The sequence below is a fragment of the Symsagittifera roscoffensis genome, chromosome 4 (genome assembly GCF_963678635.1).
Source record: "Symsagittifera roscoffensis chromosome 4, txSymRosc1.1, whole genome shotgun sequence".
NCBI classification, from domain to species: Eukaryota; Metazoa; Xenacoelomorpha; order Acoela; family Convolutidae; genus Symsagittifera; species Symsagittifera roscoffensis.
Window position 1 is genome coordinate 17,286,066 of NC_087065.1, and position 26,606 is coordinate 17,312,671.

The 26,606-nt window shown below is 35.2% G+C and overlaps 2 protein-coding genes across 3 annotated transcripts in view; both read left to right on the forward strand.

Moving 5' to 3' along the window:
* The window catches only part of LOC134844626 (uridine-cytidine kinase-like 1), a 345,869-nt gene that overhangs the window by 291,700 nt on the left and 27,563 nt on the right, over positions 1-26,606 (forward strand). The window contains exons 2-5 of one of the 2 annotated variants that reach the window (XM_063861405.1): positions 18,200-18,384; positions 20,829-21,005; positions 23,929-24,037; positions 25,422-25,572. In XM_063861405.1, coding sequence (XP_063717475.1) covers positions 18,267-18,384; positions 20,829-21,005; positions 23,929-24,037; positions 25,422-25,572 — 555 coding nt within the window. In that variant the 5' untranslated portion in view covers positions 18,200-18,266. Of the gene's footprint in view, positions 1-17,919; positions 18,385-20,828; positions 21,006-23,928; positions 24,038-25,421; positions 25,573-26,606 lie in introns of those variants that run through there. The other variant, XM_063861404.1, reaches the window with a different exon arrangement.
* On the forward strand, positions 336-4,519 carry LOC134844188 (chondroitin sulfate N-acetylgalactosaminyltransferase 1-like). The gene is made up of 2 exons (XM_063860754.1): positions 336-783; positions 3,372-4,519. The coding sequence occupies exons 1-2, from the start codon at positions 380-382 to the stop codon at positions 4,402-4,404; spliced, it is 1,437 nt and encodes a 478-aa protein (XP_063716824.1). The 5' UTR covers positions 336-379; the 3' UTR covers positions 4,405-4,519.

Genomic DNA, 26,606 nt, shown 5'->3' on the forward strand with positions numbered 1-26,606 from the left:
GGAGATTTATATCTGGACTCCAAATATGGCTGCTCACGTTTTCATGTTCGTTTGTCTTTTGAAGCACCGGAGGTGCGTTAGACGCTAGTTTTGTTTAATTGCGTTATACTTCGAAGCGGTCGTGTATTCTTAATGCACGGATCCTTAAACTATCGAGTCAATAAATTAATACACTTGTACTGTGCTAATTCAAGGTTTTGAATATGGTTGATGAAGTCTTTTGTCCTCAAAAAAAGTACCAGCCATGATTTGTGTGATTGTAAGTTATTATAACAGTTGAAGATAATGGAGTTTTGTCTTGTTCCATTCTTTAGTCAGTAGTTTTTTTTTAGAACTGAATGAGGAGGCGAAAAACAATTCACAGCTATCGTTATGTGCCATGCAAATTAACAATCATCGAAGCTCGCACAGGAAAGAGTATACAAATTCTGTCATCACAATGAAAATTATGCCTGTTTCCTATATAACAAACAGGCGCCGGATAAGATTTTGGATGCCTTTACCTACTCGACAACGCGCCCTTTATGTTCTAGGTGTAATTGGATGTTTTCATTTACTGATTCAAACTATAGCTCGAGTATATCTTTATTTCAATCCGTTTTCTCCGTACGTTGCAGCTGTTAATGTGCTGAGCACTTACTGTTATATCTCCAACAATGAGCAGAGGAAATACGACGAAGAATCCTATCAAAAAGTTATTAAGAGTGCTCAGTATGAATTCGAATCATACGCGACTCTTTATTCGTCAAATGTATGCTATTCAGCTAACCAGGACCCTTCAAGGTTAAAAGAATCTAATCTATTTAGCTGTTTTCTTCTAATAATTTTAATTCGAATACATACTTATTAAACACAATTGGCTCTTTTGTGTTGCATCGCTAAATTCCTAAAGTTTTTCGTTTCCATGTTTATTTCGTAAAATTTAAATTATCAGCCTATTTTCCAGTTTGCAAGTCGAGCCTCAAAATTTGACTTCTTAAGGTACGAGATATGACAGTTCATAAAATAAATGAACATAATGAGTACTCTTATGTAGGTCTTGGTGATTTTTTTGTTATATAGGTCTTATTAAACATACTGGGCGACATTGAAAACGCTTCATCAACAATTTCGCTTAAATCTTTCCTCAAAATAAAACGGTTTAAAAAAACGGGAAATCTTACAGACAAGCGCTTTTAAAGCAAATTTGTTACATTTCAGCAACTGTTTTGCATTTGAATTTTTACTAAATTCGAATTTCTTTACAAGCTTGAAAACAAATTAAGCCTGAGGTTAACCAGAAAAAACCCATTTTTAATCCAACGAGAAGAGGAATGTTTAGGGCTTTACCTTCGGTTTTTTCCGGTTTTTGACCGTAAAAAGGCAATGATTTTCCAGAACTGTTAATGGATCAAGGTATTAAGTCAGTTCCAATGAAAACTTAGATAATACATAGACCTTTTTTTAACGTTTTTTTGCCTAATTTTTTTTTCTAGAGCTCAATTTTAAGGCAAATTGTCAAATTTTGTTGCTATCTATCACATGAAGCATATGCTTTTTTGCAAATTTTCAAATCATTCACTTTAAATTTTTTGGTTCATTGAGAGTTTGCTGTTGCGTTTTCAATGTCGCCCAGTATAGGACTTGTCTCAGGAAAAAGTTGACGCTCAATTTTGATTTTTCGCGGTTTGACTTGATTTATCTTTATTTATCTTTTTTCAAAAACGTCATATCACTTCATTTACTTTTTTCAAAGGAAGCCAACTCCACTATCGAACAGCATAAATGACAAAAAACGTGATCGACTTTCAATTTCAAAAACAGATGTTCAGTTTTCTCAGCGGAATAAATAATTTACTTATTCATCCAGTGTTGTCATATGGGGTTAATTTTATCAAAAAGTACCAATCATAAATTGTTCTTGAAGTCCAAAGAGGGTCAGATTTTTTTCTCAAGCAGTTTCAGTAAATGGCTCATTGTAATCAAAGCGGATCAGAAAGACCCAATTTTTTTTCAGTTGCTGTAAAAATGTCGGGGTTTAAATTTTTATTTTTATATCATCTATTATATATTTAAATGCGGGCTTCTTTATCTCGCCATGTTTAAGCTTTTCAACTTATTGTTTTTGCATGTTTAACGGAAGAATTTTTTCTCGTTTAAGCTATATCGTATATTGCAACGGTTAAGATTTTTTCGATTTTCCTGTTTGAATTCAGTGTTTGTTTCACCAAGTCTGAAATTAGCAACCCAATAATGGGATTCTGTCAGGGTTTCCCCGGGTGTTGCAATTTTGGCCTCCATATTTGAATAACCAAATCTTGAGTTTATGAAAATTCTCAACCCTGTAGTTGGGGCTGTCAGGGTACTCCCAGGGGTTGCGAATCTTGCCTCCAAATATGATTTCTCAAATCCTTGTAGTTTTCGAGATATGATGTGTTTTGTGATTTCTTTTTAATTTTTCAGAAAACTTAGATTTTAAAAAATTCAAAGGATTTGAAGTTCTCAGCCTTGTAGTTGGGTACTGTAAGGGTGCTCTCAGGAGTTTCATGTTGCGAATGTTGCGTCCGAATGCGACTGCTCAAATGCTTTTAGATTCCGAGATAAGACGTTTTTAATGTCTTTTTTAATATTCAAAGAACTTAGATATAAAAATTTTCTTAAAATTTGAAATTCCCATTTCTATAATGAGGCTTTGTCAGGGTACTAATAGGGGTTGCGATTTTTTCATTCGAATATTAGTGCTGAAATGGTCGCAGTTTTCGAGATATGACGTTTTTTGTGATTTTATTTCAGAAAGTTTTTTTTTCATAAAAACTAAATTTATTTTTTTTTCACAATTTGGAAATTCTTAATCTGAAGTAAGGGGCTGTCAGAGAACTCTCAGGGTTGCAAATCTCGCCTCCAGATATGAGTGCTTAAATTTTTTGTAGTTTTCGAGATATGGCGATTTTAAAAATTGTCCACGAACTTGGCTATAAAAAAATTTCACGAAATTCTATGGTTTTTCAAAATTTGCAAAAAAAAACTTGAGTAACTTTACAAAATTTGAAATTACCAACCCTGTAGTAAATTCGAAGCACCGAAGGTGCGTTTCACTTGAGTTCATTGTATAAAATCTTGAAAGCTGTTGGATACCCCCAGCCTATTTTTGCGTTTGCTTTTAATGTCTCTTCTTTATATGTTTTGGGAAGTGATTTCCACGTTCAATGAAGTTTTTGAAGCACCGTAGTTATAATTTGCGCGCTAATTATCAAACCAAAGAAAATGATAAAGCAAGATGTTTTTTTTTGCGCCTATGTTAACAGAAAATCAGTCGATAAATGACCTTTGTTGCAACCAGGCTACTCAATTTTTTGTTGATTTGTTACGCCATATTTGTCTGTTTGTTACAGGTCAATATTTTCCTTTGAAAGAGCTCTCATGGCACCTCTGATTAAAGCAACCTTAGAATACCATGGACTGTCACCACTTACAACCGAAGTAACAGATGTGGTGGCTGAGCCGTTTGACGGCTTCGGAAATTTATATCATCTCTTAGTCCAGAGGTCAAACGGACTGTTAAAGCTATCAACATTCCTGCCAGCAGCATCTCCAGAGTACCTGCCATCAACTTACTCATCAAGGCTAGAACACGTCAATCTTATTGTAGCCTACTCGAATGAGCCAAAACGTCTGGAAGTGTTTCTCAACTTCTTGAGGAGCCTCATGAATATTGACCAGAACTTTTCAGTTGTACTGGTAAATTTCGTCAGTAAAATGGCGGATAGAATGACAGTAGAGAATAAAATATTTACGCTAATTGGCGAAGTTCTCCCAAATCAGGAATTAAGAAACAGAGTTCAAATCATATCGCTTGTTGGACCTTTTTCAAGAGGACGTGGACTGAATACAGGAGCGAGAAAAGCTAAGTGCCCCACATCTGAGCATTCCGAAACGGGTTGTACATTATTCTTCAGTGACATTGACGTGACTTTCACAACCGAGACTTTAAACAGGTGTCGACTGCTTTCGGAAAAGGGAAAAAGCGCTTATTTCCCCATGGTATTTAGCCAGTACAATCCAGATTTGTCTAAAATTCATTTGACCAAATTTGAGCTGTACTTGAGCAAAGATTCAGGTTTGTGGCGCAACTTTGGATTCGGAATGTCGTGTATAGAGTCCTCGGATTTCAAAGAACGCGTTTCGTTTCCTGAGTATAACCAGTGGGGTTACGAAGACGAGCAATTTCATTCCAAGGTCAGGTCTGCAGGCTTGACAGTTTACAGGGTACCTGATCCAGGACTTATACATGCGTATCATTCCAAAAACTGTTCCAGTGCGGCAAGCAAGTTTGCATGTTATAAGTCACAGGCCTTGACTGAAGGAAGTTCACAACAACTTGGATTGGAATTGTTCAAATTGAAGGAGAGATGTCCTGCCACTTGAAATATCTAGAGGGACGAAATTAATTGACAATCTTAACCTTACCTGTATATAAATCCTTAGATCTATTTATTTACGCTTGCGATCGGCAAGTAATATCAAATCGGAATATATTCTTTTTTCAGGTTATAAACTAGTTTACTAAAATCAGTTGAATATTTTGGGCCAGGAGTTGGCGTCGGTTCCGATGGAATGCCTCACCTCACCAACAGATCTTTTTGAGCTGTTTCGTATTTTAATTTGCAGCTCTTTTCATTTTTTTCTTCAAATGTTGGTTGTAAATCAACTTTTTTTAATTAAGAACCGATGAATGCAGTGAAGACTCTTTTATGTCTTCATTATTTATTTATTTTTTTTGAAAATAAAATTTTGTTCACGCTCAACAAATTTTTCCCGGTTTGATTTTCTCTAGTTCAGTTGATTTCTTTTGTTTAAAGAAGGTAAAATCCACTATCGAACAGCAAAAGAATAAAGGTCACATAAAACGTGATCGACTTCTAATTTCTTTTGTGGATTTTAATTTTCAGATTTTCAAGCTAAATAAAAGTTTTAACTATTTTATCAAAACAAAGTGGCAATCGTCAATTGTTTGTCTTCCCAAGTACTTTCTGCTGGCTACCGCTTGATAAATTTGTTTCAGTACTAAAATAACATGGGCTGTTTTGGTTTTCGGCATCTGTTTCCTCGAATTGAACGCATTCGATACAAACGTGGAAAAGTTTTCGATTTTTAAAAAGTATATGATTCCAACCAGCGGCTTCCGTCTTTTTTTGCTATATAAGTTTCTGCTAACTTTGTATTGTATCGCAAGTAGTGCGAAGCGAAGCTTTGCCTCTGTGTTCTATTATCCATCATTTCCCACACTTAATTTTTGGCTGCATTAGTCACGATCTTCTTGCATTATGATCTTCATTGAGATGTTGAGCGTTCTTCGGCAAAATCTTTTCGTATTCTTCAAGCAAGCTGTTCTTTAATCCCTTTTATTTATTGGCTTTCATTAACCCAGTAAAGCAAATAACTATCAATTCAGTGCTGTAAATTCAGAATGACCTCACTTGAAAATTCAGCTGCGTTGCGTTATGCAATTGCTCTAAATTCAAACAAGTTTTTTGGATTAAAAAAAATGACCAATATAAAGAGTAATAGAATTGAGAACATTTTCACAGTTATTTGCTTATCCAATTCACACTGAGCATATTGATGATATGAGTTTTGCTTTCTTACCAGTCTTAAATTTTCTGATGCGCTGGAGCTTGAAATATGATATATACATATATTATTCACTCCCTTGCATTTTTGAACTTCTGTACTATTTTCAGCGTCATTAATCATTTTCTCGTTGAAGTCACCATTTCTTAAATTAAATTTAGATAGTTTCTTCAGTTCATTGGTTCAGAGTTGGTGCTTATGGTCTCGTGCAATCCACTTTTGTCAATCAAACTTCAAATTTTGTAAAATTAAAATAATAGAAATATAATTTTTTCAAGATTCAGCAGTCAGATCGAAAGAATGTATTCAGTGTGGTCTTTAATTTTGCGATTAGCAAGGATAATGCTGCCAGGGTACTAGACTTTTTTCACGTTAATAAAATGTTTATAGGAACCTTAACTGAGCGGAAAATTAGTCCAAATTTGGTATGATAAAGGTCATGCGTTTGACTCCAACCCGGTGCTGGTTTTTTGCAAAATGATTTTTTTTCCGAAAAATTCAATTGTCGTACTATCGTTTTCTGCTTATTTTTTTTGTTTTCCAAGCATGTAGTTATATCTATCTCTTATCTATCTATCTATATCTACAGTATATTTAAATGCGAGTGACAGCTATCTCCCATGTTCAAGCATAATAATTTTGCTTGTTTAACGAAAGAGTTTTTTCATGTTTAAGCTATATAATATATTGCAATGCTTAAGAAAATTTTTCTATTAGTTTTCCGCAAGGTCATTATTTTTCAGTAATTTTTGCGAGCCCAATTTAAGTCTGTCTGTCTGTATACCTGCTTTTTTAAATTAACTTGATTATGTCTGTCTACCCGTCTCCTAATTTTTTAACTTTCAGCTATCTATTATCTAATCTATTATATATTAAAATGCGCCATGACATTTTAAATTCCCAACCCTATGATGGGGCGCTCTCAGGGGTTGCAAATCTTGCCCCCGAGTATGACTTCTCAAATCGTTTTAGCTTCCGAGCGAGAGCTGACGTTTTCTAAATACATAATTTTCAAAAAATCTGTTTAAAAAATTCTCAAAATTGCAAGTTTAGCCTCAAACTTTGATTGCTCAAAACCTATCAGTTTCTGAAAAAATTCCGTTTTTGAGATTTTTCAAGATTTAGTTTTAGAAAAACTTGTCAAAGCTTGAAAGCCTAATCTCCACGTTGCCTGCTGTCACAGAACTCGGGCATGCACAACTGACTGCTTAACGCCTTTTACTTTCGGAGATGTGACGTTTTTTATAGTTTCAAAAAAGTACTTCTCAAAATTGTCGACCTATTAGGGGTTCATCTATTATATATTTAAATATGGGCTTCACTATCTCGCCATGTTCAGGCTTTCTCAACGTATTTTTTTGCATGTTCAATAAAAGATTTTTTTTTTCACATTTAATCTATATCGTTGGTATAATGCTATGGTTTTTTTTCGATTTTCCAGTTTAAATGAAGTTCTCATTTTATCAAATTTGAAATTAGCAACCTGATAGTGGGATTTTGTCAGAGTTTTCCCAGGTTTTGCGTTTCTGGAAAAATTAATTTTATGAAATTGCTTATTTTTTGAAATTCTCACCCTGTAGTTAGGGGCTGTCAGGGTACTCTCAGGGGTTGCGAGTCTTGGCTCTAAATCTCACTTCTCAAATCCTTGTAGTTTTCGAGATGACGTTTTTTTGGGATTTTTTTTTCAAAATTTTTGTTTCAGAAAACTTAGATATAATAAATTTCACAAAACTTGATATTCTCATCTGTCAAGGTACTCTCAGGAGTTGTGAAATTCGCCCCCAAATATGACTGCTCAAATTTTTGTAGTTACGACGTTTTTTTATGATTTTCTCCGAAGTTAAAAAAACTAAGATGTTAAAAAATTCCAAAACGTCGATGATCTCAATCCTGTTATTGGAGTCTGTGAGGGTAATCTCAGGGGTTGCAAATCCGTCCTATAATTATGAATGCCCAAATGTTTTTTTAGTTTAAGAGATAAGACGATTTTTATGATTTTTTTTGGAAATTAGAAAACTCAAATTTCAAAATATTTCCTTAAAGTGAAATTCTCAACCCTGTAGTTGTTTGCTGTCAGATACTTTCAGAGATTGCGAATATTGCCACCAAATAAGACTGTTGAAATCTTGGAAGTTTTGGAGATGTGAAATTCATTCTGGTTCTCAAAAAAAAACTTTTTTAGAAAACTTAAGATGAAGTTTTTCAAAATTTGAATTTCCCAACGTTGTAGTTGGGTACTAAAAGAGTACTCTCAAAAGTTGCAAATCTTGCGTTAAACTGCGACTGCTCATTAGCTTTTAGTTTCCCAGATGTGACGTTTCTTAGTTCTTTTTAAGTTTTTGAAGAACTATGAAACTTCACAAAATTTTATGGTTCTTCAAAATTTGTATAAAACTTTTTTAAAAAACTTTGCAAAATTTGTAATTACGAACCTTGTATTTGGGTACTGTCAGAGTACACTCAAAGAATGCAGATCTTATTTCCAATATATGCGGTTTATTATGAGTACCAGAGGTGCGTTAGATGCTAGTTTATATTTAAATGCATCTGCCTATTTTCCCATGTTAAGCTATACCATCTGTCTCACGTTTAAGCTTCCAGAAACGAACTAAGATGTGCATGTTAAAGCTATATCGTAGATTGCAATGCTTTTTTCGATTTTTTAGTTAATGAATGCTGCTGCCGATGTGTAAGGTTTAAGCTATGATGCCACAGGGGAAGACGTGGAGGACAGCGCACTGTACGATAGTATAAAAGTGGGAGTGATCCATCTACATAATGTAACGGGCGTTTTTCGCTTCATCTTTTTTTCATCGACTTTGAAATGGACGATCCTATGGCGGGGTGCTGCCAGGTTTAACCTTGCGAATGCAAATTGTGCCTTCAATTTGAAACCAAATACTTTGAAACTGCTCAAATACGTTTAGTTTACGAGATATGACAGTTTTCTTTTCATAAATTTTCAAAGCAACTTAAGGTCATAAAGCTTCACAAAATTCAAAATTCCTAGCCCGATAGTGCGGTGCTGCCAGTGTTCTCCCATGGGTTGCAAATCTTGCCTCCAAATACGACTGCTCAATTCTTAAATTTACGTGATATGATGTTTTTTAAATGAATTTTTCAAAGTTTTGAATGAACTTATATTTCAAAAACTTGACAAAATTTCAAATTCACAACCCTATAGTGGGTTACTGTCTGGGTTCTCCCAGCTGTCAGAAAAACCACATGTTTAAGCTTGCTCACATTCAAGCTATATCGCATCTTGTCATGATAAAGAATTTTTTTCAATGTTCTAGTTTGAAATCAGTGTTTGTTTTTCTTAGTTTGAAATAAACAACCCAATAGTGGGGTGCTGTCAGGGTGCTACCATGAGTTACAAAAAAAGTCTTCTTCAAATATCACAACTCAAATTCCTTAAGCGCACGAGATTTGAAAAAAATAATAATCTCACATTTTTAATTCCCAACCCTATGGTGGGGCGCTCTCAGGGGTTGCGACTCTTGCCCCCAAGTATGACTTCTCAAATCGTTTTAACTTCTGAGATATGACGTTTTCCAAATAAATAATTTTCAAAAATTTCAAAAAAAAATATAAATAATTTTCAAAAAATCTAGGTTTGAAAAATTTCTCTAAATTGCAAGTTTAGCCTCAAACTTTGATTGCTCAAAACCTATCAGTTTCTGAAAATATGCCGTTTTAAGATTTTTCAAAATTTAGTTTTAGAAAAACTTCTCAAAGTTTGAAAGCCTAATCTCCACGTTGCCTGCTGTCACAGAACTCGGGCCTGCACATTTGACTGCTTAACGCCTTTTACTTTCGGAGATGTGACGTTTTTTATAGTTTCAAAAAAGTACTTCTCAAAATTTTCGACCTATTAGGGGGTCATCTATTATATTTTTAAATGCGGGCTTAACTATCTCGCCATGCTTTTTCAACGTAATGTTTTCGCCTGTTGAACCAAAGAGTTTTTGCACGTTTATGCTATATCGTATATTGCAATGGTCAAGTTTTTTTTCGATTTTTCGGTTTGATTTTAGTGGTTATTTCACGGAGTTTAAAATAAGCAGCTCAATATTGGGTTGCTGTCCGGATTAACCAAGGGATTGCGAATTCGCCAATTTTGAAAGGCCAAATTCTTTTTAGTTAACGAGATATGACGTTTTTTGTGATTTAAAAAAAAATCTTAAAAAAAATGTAGAAAATTTGAATGTTTTTTTTTTCCTATTTCAAAAATCCTAACTTTGTAGTTGAGTGCTGTCAGGGCACTCTCAGGAGTCACAAATCTTGCCACAAGCGACTGCTCAAATGCTTTTAGTTTCCGAGATAAGACGTTTCTCATGATTTTTTCATTTTTTTTCGGGAAGCTTAAGTTTAAAAAATTTCAAGTAATTTGAAATTCCCAACCGTATTGTAGGATGCTGTCAGTGGCTGCAAATCTGGCTTCCAAGTTTCTCCAGAGGCCCATTAAGTTTTCGAGATGACGCTTAAATAGTTTTTCAAAATAGGAATTTAAAAAGTTTGAAATTACCATCCCTGTAATTGGGTGGAGTCAGAGTACACTTCAAGTTTGCAGATCTTGAGTCCAATATATGCGGTTTTTCATGAGTTGTCGAAAAAATTCGAAGCACCGGAGGTGCGTTAAACGCTAGTTTTAGTTTTTTTAGCATTTGCAGATATAGATTAATTTGTTGATAGCCATCTGTCTCACGTTTATTATAAAGGTGAAGAATTTTATAATTCGAGATGACGTTTCTTTTTTTTACAAAAAAAATCTCTTGAAATCAAACCAATAGAGCAGAGAAGTGCAAATCTGACTGTTCAGATTTGCACAGTCATTTCCCAACCCTTATCAGCCCATTTCCCAACCTTCCCAACGCCACATCAGAGAAACAAAATTGATTCTTCTTTTTTTACAGTATTCAGAAATTTAAAAAGTTTTAAGCTTGGAAAAGCATTTCGGAAAAGTCGAGTGAAAGAGGGTTTAACTTCCCAAAAATTTACGTCCATTTACTCTCCTTAGCTGTCTCTTAATTTTATGTTGCGTTTTGTTGTAATATATCAGCAAGGGCTGTATTTTTCGAAGTAGCGTTGCTGCGTTCGGTATGCTAGTTGGGTATATATATTTGAGTGGGAAATTTTGTGCCATGTTTGTTTTTTATGCTTGCAATTAGCAAGCGTTGTCAAATCAGAATGTAAACTTTTTTCGGGTTAACAACTAGTTTAACGAAATCAATTGAATCAAATTTGAATTTTCGTGAAATTGAGCATGTCTGAGATTTTGGGTTCAATACAAAAAAGGGTTGAGGGAAGCTCCTCTACATAAGCGAATATTCCTTTTTTGACAAAAGTTTACGGACCTCGGAAATTCAAGTTTTTGTTTTCTTGACCGTTTTTTTTTTAAAATTTTTGACTTTTCTTGAGAACTACCCTGCCAAACCTGGGCTTAGGGTTCAATCGAAATTTCAGGTTGGGTTTATTTTTTTGCATAACCTGCTACGCCCAATTTATTTGAACAGAGTGGTATCCTTCTCGGAAATGTAAACTTTCTGTTTTGTTGAGCGTTTTTTGGACATTCTCGATAAATTCTCTTTTTAAGTTTTCAATCGAGAAACCCGATTTTGGGAATCTTCTCTACTTTACGGGCCACGACATGTCTTTAGCAGAAAAAAAGTTACGGATTTTGCTAAGTCAAATTGCTCCTTAATTTTTATTTTAGAAGTTTTGTCTATGAGAAAGTTTCAGAATCTCAAAAATTTTCACTCTTACTTTTTTTTATTAGAGAAACAACTAAGGTTTTGGGCAAAGTCCAAATTTTGAAATTAAGCATTTACTCCAACATCAAAAAATCAAACACGTACTTCAAGCTTTAGTTGGGCCCTAGGTTTCCTTTGTCGAGACATACGAAAATTTTGGTTCACCTTGTTTTTTTTTCAACGTTTATTGTTTTTTTTTCGACTTATGCTTTTTTGAAAACATAATGAAACATTGAAAACAGAATAAAACACGCCATATCTCAAAAACCAAAGGGATTTGAGCAGTTAAGTTAAGAAGGCAGAATTGCAACCCCATAGTGTTAAGAGTTCCAAGTTTTATTAGTTCTTTTTTTTAATCTAATTTTTTTGAAAAATCGTTGAAAAAAGCATAAAAACCCCATATCTTGAAATTTAAAAAGAGTTGAGCAGTCAGTTTTTGATAGTGGAATTGCAGCTCCAGAGTTTATTCTGAGAGTAACCCATCACAGGGTTGAGAGTTTCAGGGTCTGTTATTCTTTTCAGACTTTTTAAAAGAAAATTGAAGAAATCATTTGAAACGCCATATCTCGGAAACCAAAAGGATTTGAGCAGGAATGTTTGGATGCCATATTTGCAGCCCTTGAGTGTACCCTGATAACACACCACTATAGTTATGGGATCAATAATTTTCGTTGGATGATTTTTGCTAATTTTCACCTATACTCCGCGCTCTGCTAAAGTTTTTTTGCGTTCAGATTTATTAGAAACACATTTGATCGTAAATCTGTTTCGATTGAAATTTAATGAATCATTTTCTCCTTGCGTATGTATTCATGACTTTTGCGTATGACAGGATATTAAAATGCAGAAGATTCTGCAATAGGCCTAGTTTCTTCTGATATCAGCGTTTCTTTGTAGAATTGAAAGTCATCTTGATTCATTCCCGTTATGGCAAACTTAATATCTCTGATTTTCAATAATTTTCGATTTCTGTACATTTTTTGCTTGGTTACGCTTGCGGCTTATTCAAATTTAATTGCCGGGTACTACTCAAAATGTTGTATGTATAATTATAGAGTTCTGCTGATAATTTTTCGACTTCATGGTTGTCGATTTAAGCTCTGTCGCTTTAGTTTCCAAATTATCTAGTTCCGGTTTGATAAAAACGTATAATAAAAATGTACGGATTCGGCTTTTTAATTTTTTGGCAAGATTTTTAATTTTTTTCCCCTGTATGCCTGCATAATCTAGTCTCTTTTGACCTTTACTTCACTTTCTACAGACTTCGAAAAAATGTGTGGGGGAATTTTGACACTTATTTTTTTAAATTTTCTAGAAAATAACCCATCCGAATCAGAAGATTTTGGGGTCAATAGATAGAGCAGGTGGTTGAAGCTCTCCTGCAGAAGCGGTGACTCCCAAAGTTTTTAATGCAAAAAAAATGGCCATCGGAAAAGTCAAAACTTTGCTTTTTGGACGGTTGTTTCAAACTTATTGACTTTTTTCAAGTACTCTTCCAAATCTGACTTCTTGGCATCAATGGAGAGAGCAGTTTATGTGAAGCCTCCATGCAGAAGAGGCGCTTCCCAATTTGTTGATATGAAAAGTTGCGGCTCTCGTAAAAGTCGAATTTTTGTCCCCAATTTTTTTTATACATTTTCTCAAAAGCTACCCTCAAAATACGAGATTTTGGATTCAATAGAGAGAACGAGTGGCGAGAAGCTCCCCTGTCCTGTCCTAGCGACTACGTCCAATTTTTTTGTCGCCATGTTATTATGGCCATCGGAAAGGTCAAACTTTCGATTTTTTAACCGTTTTTGGAACTTTTTGTCCTTTCTCATAACTACCCTTTTAAATCTGAGTTTTTGATTTCAATCGAAAGGAAGGGTTTTGGGAAGCTCCTCCGCTTAAATGGATCCGCCTTAATTTTTAAAACCAAAAGTTATGACCTTAGGAATAGCCAAATTTGTGATTTCTCCTACCGTTTTTGAAACTATTTTAATTTTCTCAAACATTACACTCTTAAAGCTGAGATTGTTGGTTCAATAGAGAGAGCGACTGTTGGTAAGCTCGTCTGCATCATCTTGTACGCCAAAATATTTTTACACCAGAAGTTATGTACCTCTGAGACGTCAAACTTTCGATTTTTTTTACCGTTTTTTGACTTAAACTATCGAAAACTACCCTCCCAAATCTGAGGCGGTGAAAATATGGTAGCCTTCCGATCTATTGCCAAATTTTTGACTTCAAAAAAATTGTTGTTTCATTAGTTTTCAAAGCAATAATTTTTTGACCTATTTTGTTGAAAATAAGCCAGCAACTTGTGAATTGTGCAAGTTTTGCTTCGTTCGATTTCTTGTTTCCCGTTTTCACATCAGTGCGTATTCTTAAAAAATATCAAATAATTACCTCCAGCTTCGGCCGCTATCTAGTGTTTTTTTTGCATACGCTACTGGTATATCTATCGTGGTATGTTTCTTTTAAATTAAAGTTTCAGCTAATTGGATGTCGGCTTCAATTCTGTCGGCTTATTTACCGATGTTTTTTTCTTAAAGTGTAGTACTTTCGAGATCAATGAGACTTTGACAACAATTTTTGACTGCCCAAGTTTAACCCCATTAGGACCTCTTTAAAAACTTGAACAAATTCAAACAAAAAAGAATTTTTTTCATTATTATTTAAATCGTTTTTCCACTTCCTTCTTCAATAGTAACATTGTTCGAAGTTCTGTTTCCTAATTTGTTTCAGCGTCATGGTGCTCTCATCTTATAATTGTTGTATGCCAAGTGGTGCGAAGCTCAGCTTCGCCTCTGTGTACCATAATCCAGAGTTTTGTTAAAATCTAACTTCAATCGAGAAAAAGTATGAAATTTTGGATAAATGTCGGGTAACTTGCAATGATATGCTAGGGTTAAATTGCAAGTGGTGCGAAGCCATGTTTCGTTTTTTTTCTGCGCCCTCAAAAACGGGAGGTTTGCACTAGTGCCATTTGCGGTGACTGTAGTCGCCAGTCGGATTCACCCCGAAAAGGCGGCACCGCTGGACCCAAGCCATGTTTCGCCTCTGTTTGAGATAATTTCTTCAAAACCACTTAACCACCATCAGTTAAATCAAAATTGAAAACATTCATTGAATGCAGACGCGGGACTAGGATTTTCTCAAAAGCGGATTCGCAAAAAATTAAGTTTGGAATTTTTATAAGACCGAACAATTAAGTTCGAATAAATTGAGTTCCTCGGCGCTCCCGGAGCCTTAAAAAGACCTTTTTTTGCAAATTTTTATGCGCCAGTGGTAATTTTTAGGATCAAATTTTAAGATTTTAAGGATGAAACTTTGGATTCAAGATAAATACAGTGCGGATTTAAATTATCCCGACAAATTGAATAAAACTTGAAATTTAAAACGGGTTTTTCTCAAATTGGGTTGAATTTAGACAAAAAATGATCAAGACCAATCTTGCTGAAAATTTTACCAAAATTAATATGGTGCAATTGGTTTTTGCAAAATTTGGGCCCAAAATTTTACGCCAAAAACGATCATTTTTGGTGTTGATTAGTCAATCAGAAAATACTCCAAACATATTTGTTTATTTACTGACAAAACTATATCACTGCAAGCCATTTATGTAGCCCACCAAAATTAAAGAAGGCTGAAAGTTCCTCAGTATTGTATAAACATATTTATTTTTGTTTGATAGCCAATAAATGTCACTTTTACTATATACAACACCCTTTTTTTCAAATAAAAACAATTTTTAAACCTTTTGCGACAATTTTCGGAGATGATTTGGGCCCGAATTTTGCAAAAACAATTGCACCATATTAATTTTGGTAAAGTCTTAAACAAGATTGGTCTTGATCATTTTTTGTCTAAAATCAACCCAATTTCAGAAAAATGCGTTTTAAATTTCAAGGTTTTTTCATTTTGTCCGGATAATTTAAATCAGCTCTGTATATGTTGGCGGCATCACAGAAAGTCCCGGGTCGGTTCAAACCTTGGTCGTAAAATAGAACATTTGGGTGATCAATGGGCCAAAGACGCGAGGGGGAGTCTACCCTATTTCCCTAACTCCGTTACTGATTGAATGATCTATGTTTGTATATTGATTAACCATGGGCACCGTAACCCCGCAATTATTCGCACCTAAATTTTTGACAGTTGTCAAAGAGCTCGTTGCTGTATTGACTGACACCTTGCATTTAGATTTAATCGAAATTGTTCCGTTTTGTCAAAAAAAAATTGGCCAACTAAGTATGAAGTCATGTAGTAACCCTAAAAGTTGCCTGTAAAAATGAGCCACGCTCCTGAACTAGCGAAATATGTGCACCTATGCCGGAAAAGATTAAAAGTAGATGACTTGATTACACTTTGTGCTAGTAAGTCGATAATGTGCCATAAAGGATCGTGGTTCAAAGTTTCTCCAGAGTAAATAAATACTTGCTGCTCTAGAATCTTTCCATAAATTGAGTCTATTGGGTTTAACCGCCCATGAAGTTCTCCCGGGCTACCTGGGAACTATTAAAAAGTTATTAGATTTAATTTCAAAGCTTTGCTAGGACGATCTAATCCGGGTTGGCATGCTTGAAACTGGGGGATCAAAAGCATGTTTTTACAGGAATTGCAGGGTGCTTTGCATGTACCACGGGAGGATCCGACCACAGCTTTCGAGTACACTTTTTTCAATTGTCGTTTTTTTGTGCAGATAGAAATTAAATGTTTCTTCGAATATTGCTAGCGGCTTTAATTGCGTACAGTTATTTTGCAAAATAAAGAACAGAAATAAAAACATTCTGTAGCGAATTTAAGGTTGTGATCCCCCAGGGATTCGATTACGAAATTTGTTTTTTTTTGGTTGTAAATTTGGTGGCTCAATGGGTGTCTGCCGAGTATGAACGGCTTAGTATTTTTCGTTTCAATGTAATTTTTCGCTGGTAATTGTTTTTCTTGGGTTTTTCCCTGAAAATGAATTTCAAACGAGACAAATCACGTTCAAAGACAAACCTATTCAATTCGAGGTAAACTTATAAAGTAGTTGGTAGATTTAATTTTTGGATCTATTTGCAATCTACTTAAACGATTTGGTGGTTTTATCTCATTTTCTATCTGCTAGCTTGCCAGGATATATTTGTGTTGATCGCATCAAGGTCTGCCTTGGTTTTGTGTTTAATTTCGATCGAATCCCGACCTAAAAGGGCTGCTTTAATATCGTATATCACTCAATTTTAGACACCCTTCTAAGGTTTATTTGTAGTAACTGATTTAGCATCAGCGGTTTTAGGGGTGGGGGCGGACGCCTCTCCCCCCTTGTCCCCTCGGGATTCGACCCCCTTTGTACCATTTTGAAGTATCAATTTTCGGCTGGCTGACACTAAAATTTTTCTAAAGGCGCGTTCGGCGCCAAAATTCATTAATTTTGAGGTAGGTGCGCGCGCCGAAAAAACGCGATTTTTTGGTCAAAAATTTTCCAAAAAAAGCCTTTAAGCTCCTTTTTTGGCTTTTTTCCAAAATTCGTCTGCGGAGCTTCCTGAATACTAGACAAAACAAATTTGACAAACTTTTTTGCGCCGCAGGCAAAATTTTGAAAAAAAAAATAATGTCAAAAACGCCGTTTTTAGGCGCTTCTTGAAAAAAATGGACCTAAAAATCGCGTTTTATCGGCGTGGTTCCCCTCCAAAATTAGTGTATATTGGCGAATTTACAAAAATTTTAGGGGGTTTGTCGGCCAAGAATGGGCTTCATTACGCTTGCAATCATCAAGCGTCATCAAACCGGAATATAGACTGTTTTTCGGGTTAACAACTTGTTTAACAGAATCACTTGTATCTTTGTTCATAATGAATTCAAACTTTTATGTGTTTCCGACACTTAGCCTGAAGGTGAAGAATTCGCATGGGACGGCGAAGGCCCATTCGTTTCCAAAAAAATTTCGGCCTGTAGTTTGTCTGTTTTTGTCAGCTTTTAATTGCCACATCGTAGAAGTATTTATTTTTTCAATGTAATTGCTTTTTACTAGCCTTTTAATTTTTTGATTTTACTAGCCTTGACTTCGTATATTCTGCTGTTTTTTTGCTTAAAAAAATTATTCGGCTTAAATGATTTAGCACATATTTTATCGGTTTAGCCACCTAATTTGGAGTCATTTCAAAGGAAGCATAAATTTTATGCTTCATTGCGGATCGCAAAAAATGCTTAAGTTCTGAGAATAGAGTTTATAGTTCAAGTTTTTTCATGACAACAATTTTATTTTCGACTCTACCTAAAATTATTTATTTTGGTCGGCTCAGTTGCCGCCTGTTAGTTTTTTTTTTGAATTTTCCTTAATTGCCGTAGATTGTGTTTCTGGACGTGTTTTCCATAAATAGAACATGATTCCAGTAGTGTTCTTCGGTTGTTTTTGAAGGGTTTTTGGTCTTAGTGGCTTTCTTTTTCTGTCTGCTAGCTTGCACTGTTATTTTTGTGTTTTTATCGCATGTGGTGCGAAGCTCCACTTCGCCTCTGTCCTGATAAAATAATACTTAAGGAGGACCCTTTTGATGAAGAGGTGTGTGCCATACTTATTAAATCCGGCCCTGTACATCGGTAATTTTCTATAAATTTTCAGTTTAAAATTTTAATGCCAGTTCAGCCCAAATCCGCTAAACAATTGAAAACAAATCATTTTCTAGTATCTCTTTCACACATCTTTAGCAGGTCTACTTTTGAATTCTGGCTGAAATATCAAATGGCTGGAAAACAGTTTAGCTGATGATTGATTCAGAGCAATGCTGTGCGGAAGTTGGATGCCGAGCTCAAATGAAATTATATATGTATTCTCGAGACATGTTCTTGACTGATCCTTAAATTGTTTTTTGGTTATCGAAATGCAGCAACTGAAGAAATAACAGAATGGCTTAATCAGGTCTGCAGTTGGCTTCAACTGACGGTATGAGCCAGTTGGACTTTGATGGCCATCGCGATAAAACATTTGATAGTGGGAAACTGACAATCGAGAGAGTAGCAGACTTGTTAGGACCACAAGCAATGCTCAGCCCAATAAGTAACAGTGAGTAGATCAAAATAAGAAACATTGGACTATTTATCCAATATTTTATCAACCCCGTTACACCTTTGAAAAAGTTGAAGCTCCATACAAAGAGGGGTGTTAAGCTTCTGATCGAAATGCATTCGTTTTTTCGGAGCTTAACTGTCGCCTAACGCGTAAAAATATTTTTGGGGCAGGTAACGTTCAAATCTATATGAAGAGGCGAAGGCCGTAGTCAAGTCACCTTCTATAGGCAACTCAACTCACGGAGAATAGCCTAATTATACATTTAAAGGTCGCTGAAACAGAACTTATTGTTGTTGGGCGAGGGAATAGTTGACAAAATATTATTAATAGAGAAAAAAAACATGTCAGGTATCTTGGAGTTTTGGATGACAAAATCTTACTTTTAAGCTGAGTCAATTAGTTTTTTAGCTGTTGCGATTAAGTCAATATACTGCGTGCGACATATCATCCCGTTAGAAATAAGAGTTATGCGTTTCAATTGGGGTTAGGAAATTAGACGATAAGTAAATTAGACGTGACCAACAAAATCAAATTTAGACGTTAAATTGTTTTTGCAAAACTTGCATTTTGACGGAAAGCAAAGGGCTAACAAAACTTCTTGCTTAAAACAAGTTTTCATTACACAAGCAATGTTTGTGTTATAGTATGAACAATCTTTTTTTTCCAACCTAAGTCGCAAATATTGTTGCGACGCAAATATTGTTGCGATAAAATATGTTCATTTTGAAAGTGTTCTTTTTGATCAATAAACAGCTATTAAGTATAGCCAATGCTAAGGATTTAAACACAGACTATTATTTTTCCGACTTTCGTAACGAAAGTAACGGAATGTTTGTGCTCGGGGAGGGTTTTTTTCTTCAGACAAATTTCGACTTTTTAACTAGCCATTTTTGACAGAATTTTTTTATAGCATTCAAAAAGTATTGTTGTCCTGAGCTTAAATATGGAAAGATATTTTACCTTTGATCATTTTTTGTAAAGCTATGGGGGTTTGAAAGTTGCCATTTTGGCCAATTTGGGACAATTAACGCGCGATAAATTTCGCGCTATCAACGCGTAAGCGGCGATTTAATCCGTCGTAGAAATCGTTCCAAATTAGTTGTAAGAAGCTTATTTTCCATAATTGATTTGTTACTAGGAGCTAAATTTATCACTTTAATTTAATATGGCGTGTGGGGTGATGATTTTCACAAAAAATCTCAAATTAAAAAAATATATATTTTATTTTTGTTACATTCAATTTTTTCATGTTATTACTGCTCCATAGACTGCTCTATAAATTAAGGCATGTTAGTTGGTAATTTTCTTTTTTTTCCAAATTGACTGGTACCTCTAATGCGTCATAATTGTAGACTCAAAGTTATACTCATTCATGTTCTGACAGAAGCGTTATCGGTCATATTTTTGCTTGTGTATGCGAAGTGCAACTTCGCCTCTGTGCAGTTACATAAAAAGTAAATGAGCCCATTGCATATCAAAGTATTTATCACAATTGATTTATAAAACGTTAATCTCAATATAAAACATTTTTGAAAAGCATAAATTATACAATTGAGGCATGTGAAAATTGCGGCATGTGAAAAGTTGATTTGCATTTGAGAAAGCTCGAACGAAAGTTAATTGTAGTCAGTAAACAAATTTCGGACGCGAACAAAGCAATTACTTCTTATTTCCCATATTTGTATTTTTGCATCGACGCCTAAATTCGTATTTGTTGGCCACGTCTAATTTGCTATTCGACTAACTTCCTAGGCCAGTTTTAAAATACTGAGTAGTTGCTCATTTATCTTTTAGTTCAAATTTTTTTTTACAAGTCTACCCTCTTCTCAAACTTACAGAGTAAACAGACAGTTAGCTAGGGAATAAAATGTGTTATCTTCACAGAAAATATGATCATGCACGAGATTTTCTCAAGTCTTAAGTTTTACCAGCCGAACTATTCATGACCCAGCCTAGCTTGTCTATAATGTTCGATGTGGCGAAAAATTTTAAGACAAACGGAAGTTGGTAGGGAATATATCTATAGCAGAGTACCTGTCAAAATAAACAAACGCACAAAACAAATAAAACAAAACAGATTGATAAAAACAAAATAGAGAAAGAAATCGAGCAAACAACAATTGTAGTAAATAGACCAGCTTAAATGTGGAGCGGAGCTGAGAAATGTTAAATCAAAACAAAAATTTGAATTTGAAGTTGATAGACATACACGAAAAGATTCCCATTGATCGATCCATTGGTTCATTTCACAGGACGGTCAGAAAGTATAGTCTTTTGTCAAGTGCTCAGAATTTCTCGAAATCTAACTTTTTGATTAAGGTTCACACAAATCAATGAAGTGCATATGTTAAACACGCTTCGAAGATGATCAATCTTAAATTTATGCTAAAAAAATTAAGAAGTTAAAAAGTGGATATTTTTGATGTTTTTGCTTTTAGCAAGTGAACATGAGTCTGGAACAAGCACCGGGACAAGTCTGGACAAGCTGGGAGCTCTCAGAGTGGATCCAATATCCATTCCCACCTCCTCTCCCTCCTACCCCACCATTGCTCCGGTTTTGTCTCCCCAATCGCAGTCCAGGTCAACCACCACACCCGCACACCTCACAGCTGCAGGTTAGTTTGGGATTAAAGATCGATTAACACCTTCTAAGTGCTTCTGAAGTTATGAATCATGAAAAGAGTTTTTTAAATGAATGCGAACTGGCTTAAAAATCAGTTTCTTTTGTAGCAACCATCTCTCACATAGCAACCATCATCTTTAGTAAAGTTACATAATTTTTCAAAGGAGAAGTTAAACTTATATGGGCACGTGTAACGGTTGGAAGCTGAACTACTGGTAAATAATTATGGGGAGGAAAAAAATCTAGGGGAATATTAGAATAGGTAGTACATTGGGAAATCTTACTGCATTCATCATTGTTTCGTGAAGCGAGCATAATGTTTTCAATTCAAAAATTTGAACAAACAACTTCTTTTTTTGAATTTTTTTTCTATGATTGAAGTGTTCTCCACGAAGTTTTTTTTCTTCAAGTGTTTGGCCATGTATATCTTATTTGATTACGCTAGCGATCAGCTAGCGTTATCTAATCGGGACATAGATTTTTTTCAAGCTGACAACTTGATTTATTGAAACAGTTGATAGAATGGCTTATAATCAATTCAAATCGCGAGGCGACAAATGGTTGAAAGCGAGTATTCGAACAGTTTCGAGAAAGGAACAGCTCGTACCAGAGACAATTAGCATGTTTTAATTGATATGTCGCAATCGGGTTGATACGTGTTGAGTGCCTGCTAGATCCGAGACTGCTTACGAAAACACCTGGTTATTTTCGGCTCGAAGCGCCCACGCTCTCGTTGCGTGCCCACCGCTTGACCACTGATTTCAGCAAATAAGACTTTGGATTTCAGCAACTTATTAAGCTTAAGTAGAAATTTTCTGATGCCTTCATGTAAGTTCAAAATTTGTCGGGTTTGGTCTATCGCACAATGAAATATAGTTTTTGGCTTTATACTAGTTATAGTACTTAGTTTTATTGCTTTTATCCGGATAATTGAAATCAGATGATCGTTCCGACCATTGAAAATATACCAAATTTTGAGTGGTATACTGGACTGCGAGTCATATATCATATTTGAGCCCTTTTGGTCGTGATTCGAACGACATTGATGAATTTTCAAAATCTTGTCCCAGTATCGAGAAAAACAGTTTTTTTTATTTTTAGTTCAAACTAGAGCGAATTCAGCGAGCGAGCAGGCTTACACTAGCTTTTTTATTAATAATTTAAGCCGTGAAATTTTATTTTGCTCAAGAAAAGTTAGTTTTTGAAATTTTCAGCGCCATTTTGGGAATTATGCTAAAAAAATGGCGCTAAAAATTTCAAAAACTACTTTTTTTTTAGTGAAACTAATTTTTTACGGCTTAAATTAAGCATAAAGAAGCTATTGAAAATTTTTTGATTCAATGATTTTTTGGTCTCGTCATTTTTCTACAAAAACTGTTGTCCAATTTGCCTATTTTACTAGGCCTCGAGTATGCCTAAGTTCTAGTTTTTCGTTCAGATCCTTTTATCGCAACACTCAGAAGAAAAAGACACTAATTTGAGACTACTTGCCCAGTAAGCGGCTATCCTTGTTTTATATGGAATTTGCTGTCTTTAAAAAAACTGTTGTAAAATGAGGGAGGCTTTCACGAAACCCCAAGCTCAACAATACGCATTGTGTCTTTTTCACTATGCAAAATGTATTTATATGGCCGATGCTATGCAGCGAAACGTTTTTTCTTCATAATTTTCGTTATTGTTCCAACCATTGAAAATGGGTAGGAACTTTGTATTCTGGTAGTTTTGTAATTTTTTTGTTTTCCTGTAAAATCCGGTATCACAAATAATCATCAGAATAGGTCGAGTGATTTTCATTTTAAAGCCCTTTTAGTCGACATTAAAAAATTCGAACGACATAAAAAAATTGTCAAACAGTTGTCCCTGTGTCCAGATAAACCAGTTCGAAATTTTTGAGCCAGCAAAGCGATCGAATAACGTTCGTTATACATGACAATTGGACATTTAGGCTTAGAAAAACTGGTATGTACTAGTTTTGGAACCTTCATTTAGCGCTTCCTTGGCAATGAAATGTTTTTCGATTGTTATTCATTTTGTGAAGGCAACTCTAGTCGGTTATGCCTAACTCTTACTTTCTATGCTATCGTCATACGACACTAATTTGATGAAAAAAATTTTTTAAGTTTTTTTACGTATGTGGTCGGAAACATTCTGCGCGACTAGCACAGCAACCAGCTATCCTTGTTTAATTTTGTAGTTGCTAGTTTTACCAGCTTTGGTATTGTATAATTAAAGTATTATTTTCTTCCCTTAAAAAATTTTTTTGCTTTGAATTATGTCAGATTAGATAAGTCACCGTAAAAACTAGGAGTTTCAAAATTTTATAGCTTTAATTTGTATGATACAAATTTTTACTGACGGGGGCGTTTACCCAAGTATTGCCGTCTGATTAATCGCTTTGTAATTTTTGTCTGAACGATAACTTAACACTGCCTAATGTTTTTTTTTGACATGATCTCCCGAACTGAATTTAATCAGATACTTAAATTGGAAAAATTTGGTGGATATAATTTTTTCAGAAGTTTTTTGTAGATCTTGTAGATTTTTGTTGATTAATTTTGCAATGTTCCACTTCGCCTTTATAATAATTGGGAATATTTCTAATTAATGAATCTCGAAAACTTGTTTTCCATTTTTATTACTATAAACTGAGTGCTTGAAGAATATCTGAAGAGCATAGCTGATTCGCGTCAGCAAATTTTATTGACAAATTTGAAGTTCGAAGTGGGAGGCCTTAAAATTAATCAATTAATTACATTATGAGTATAACCAAACAAAAGAACGAGAAAAAATTTAAGCAGCGGCTATCAACATCAGTTAAGGAACCTTCTGAAGAACTTCCGAAGTTATTTATTTAAGAATATTTCACTGAAGTAGATTTTCAATATTCAACTATACAACATATTTGATTGTTTTAGGCATGTCACCGATCAAAAGACAGCGTGCCCTTTCCACGAATGAGAAAGAGAGGCCTCCCTTATTACAGTCGACAAAAAGAGAGATCTACACGAGAGGAAGACCCCCCTGGTAAAGCCATTTGAACATCACTTAGGCTAAACCAGTACCCCCTTTTGTATCTCTTTAGCAAAAGGATATATGGCTCTATTGTGCACCCCAAGACTTCATTTGCGCATTTAATTGTTCCTGAAAAACTGGTATTCTATTTTCCTACTAGACTTTGCGGTTTTCATGCCTCACGAAATAGTTGTTTATTTTATTTGCATGTCAGAGCAGATAGCTGAATTTTTCGGATGTTAGAATCGCAGAAGGTATGAACATGCTAGTGAAAGCTAAGCTTTATTGACAGTTGACTAATGTCTTGAATTTCACCCTGAAAACAAATAACCATGTTGTTTAAATGCTTCATTTAATCTAAGTGATTCATTGATATCCCATAAATGGCGAGCATGGTCTCAATTTAATTTGGGATGATTTGGTAGTGCGGTATAATTAGCCACGCATAAATAAATAATTTTGCGTTTTTCGTATAAATAAAATCTTTACAGCGCGCATAAATTAGTGCAGAGCATGGCCAAATTGGTAATGTTCAAACCCCCAGAAATTTTCAAAAAGTTATCTCCAGAGCTTTACAAAAAATTCAACTATTTTTTTTATATTTGAACTCAGGTAGTCGATATATTCAATGGAGTATAGAAAATTTTTGGTAAAAGCTATTGTTTCGACGGCCGAAATTTGACTGAATATAAAAAACCACCCTATGGATTATATTCGGCATTTCTTCGAAAGTTGGAATGATAATGTTGCATACAGCTAAATTGGTACATTTGGTGCATTTCAATATGATCTCATTATAACTGTTCTTTTGGCTTTCGAAATACGGTGCTCTGCTCTATTCAGTTAAGGAACATAACGTTCCTGGCACACCTCTTTTTAATTAAAGTTTTTTATTTAGGGCTTGAACAGAAAAATATTTTGATGCAAACGGGTCTTTGTTTGACAGTAATACAGTTCCACAGGTCTACAAAGGGTTTTGAAAATTTTGAAGTCAGCTTGCGAATCATTCCAATTTTTGGACCATTCGAATGTCGTCGGAACATGAATGGAAAAGTTCAGCGACCAGAATTGAGGGTTATAGTGGCCGATACCGTCTTTATCGTATAAGAAAGGATTTTATGATGCCTGTGAATGATCTTTTTATATAAAATGTGTGCAGAAAAATAACGAGTGTTGGAAAAAATTGCAAAGGGCTTCCTCAGCTCCTTTTATTTGCACGTTTTTTACAAGCCCCCGGCCCTTTTCCTTGCTAGGCTTTCGTGGGGTGAGGGGAGTTATTCATTTGGCCATAGCCGTTCTCACCTCAGGAGGCATTGAGAACCCTCCGATATTTCGATCTCTCTGAAAGTTTTGGGATGACATTGGAAACCCTCCTACCGTGATCAATTGTTTGTAGGTACACTCTGACTGGTAACAACATGAAGGAAGCCTTCATCATAGGTTTGTCAGGTGGCAGTGCCAGCGGGAAGACCACTGTAGCTGCCAGAATAATAGAGGAACTAGATCTGCACTGGGTCGTCATCCTATCAATGGACTCATTCTACAAGGTAAGAATGTTTACCCCCGAAATTGGCGAGAAAATTAGGTAACACATAATTTGCTGTACTGTTGTAAATGACGTAGTAACATTTAGTCCATTCGTTATAAATTTTACCACCGTAACCAATTTTGAAAGAATTGGACAGTTTTGGACCGCTCGGACAGTTTTCGTTACCAAGTGGAAACCCGTAGCTTGCCCGATAAACTATTGAGTGGCTTTTTTATGTGGAGTATCTGAACATTATAGAACAAAAGTATTCGCTATTCAAAGCAGTTTTATGTGACTGGATGGAGAACTGGCATTTTTCATCTTATGTCTTTAATATAAAGAAAGTCAGAATTTTTTGCCATCGATGCTATGCTTTCATTTCCTGTCGAGCGCAACTTTCAATAAATTACTCTCAGCTTGACAGAATATGTTGAATCTTGAATTCTCGAGAACTTTTTTCTTCAAAGTCAACGGTACCAACAAGATCAGCTTGAATAACTCCAAGGGTAAATAGTACCGGAATAGTTCTTGTCTGATTTTTTGTCTGAATCGAGTCAAACCCAGGCGCCGGCGGTTAAAAACCGAGCCATGTAATGGTCTGATCCGCCGCTCTCACTACAGATTATATCACTGCTGCGGCTGGATCCATTTGAAATGCATCGGCCATAACTCAATTAATCAACACACACACTTCTGCTGCCCAAACTGTTAATACTAATAACTACTATCCAGAAATACCTACCCGCCTTTCATTCTACACCCAACACAACTCATCGACTCATCGCCTACTTACTCATACTAGACTACTCACATCACACTCACCTGCATACCATATCCATCTCCCAACGTAAGACACTCCACATCCACCTGAACACCGGTCCAAAAGACCATCATCCCCCCCCCCCCCCCAAAAAAAGAACTTCAATTCCCCGAACCCCTACACTCACCGACACAACTAAAACCCCCACTCGAAATACCCCGAGAAACCGCTCACGTAACTCTATCATCCCTCATGATTCTTCTAACCGTCTTCATTTATTGCAATGTAATTGC

Coding starts and splice junctions, on each gene's coding strand:
- LOC134844188 (XM_063860754.1), top strand. CDS start 380: ATGCAAATTAACAATCATCGAAGCTCGCACAGGAAAGAGTATACAAAT. Junction 784..3,371: donor GCTAACCAGGACCCTTCAAG/GTTAAAAGAATC, acceptor TGTTTGTTACAG/GTCAATATTTTCCTTTGAAA.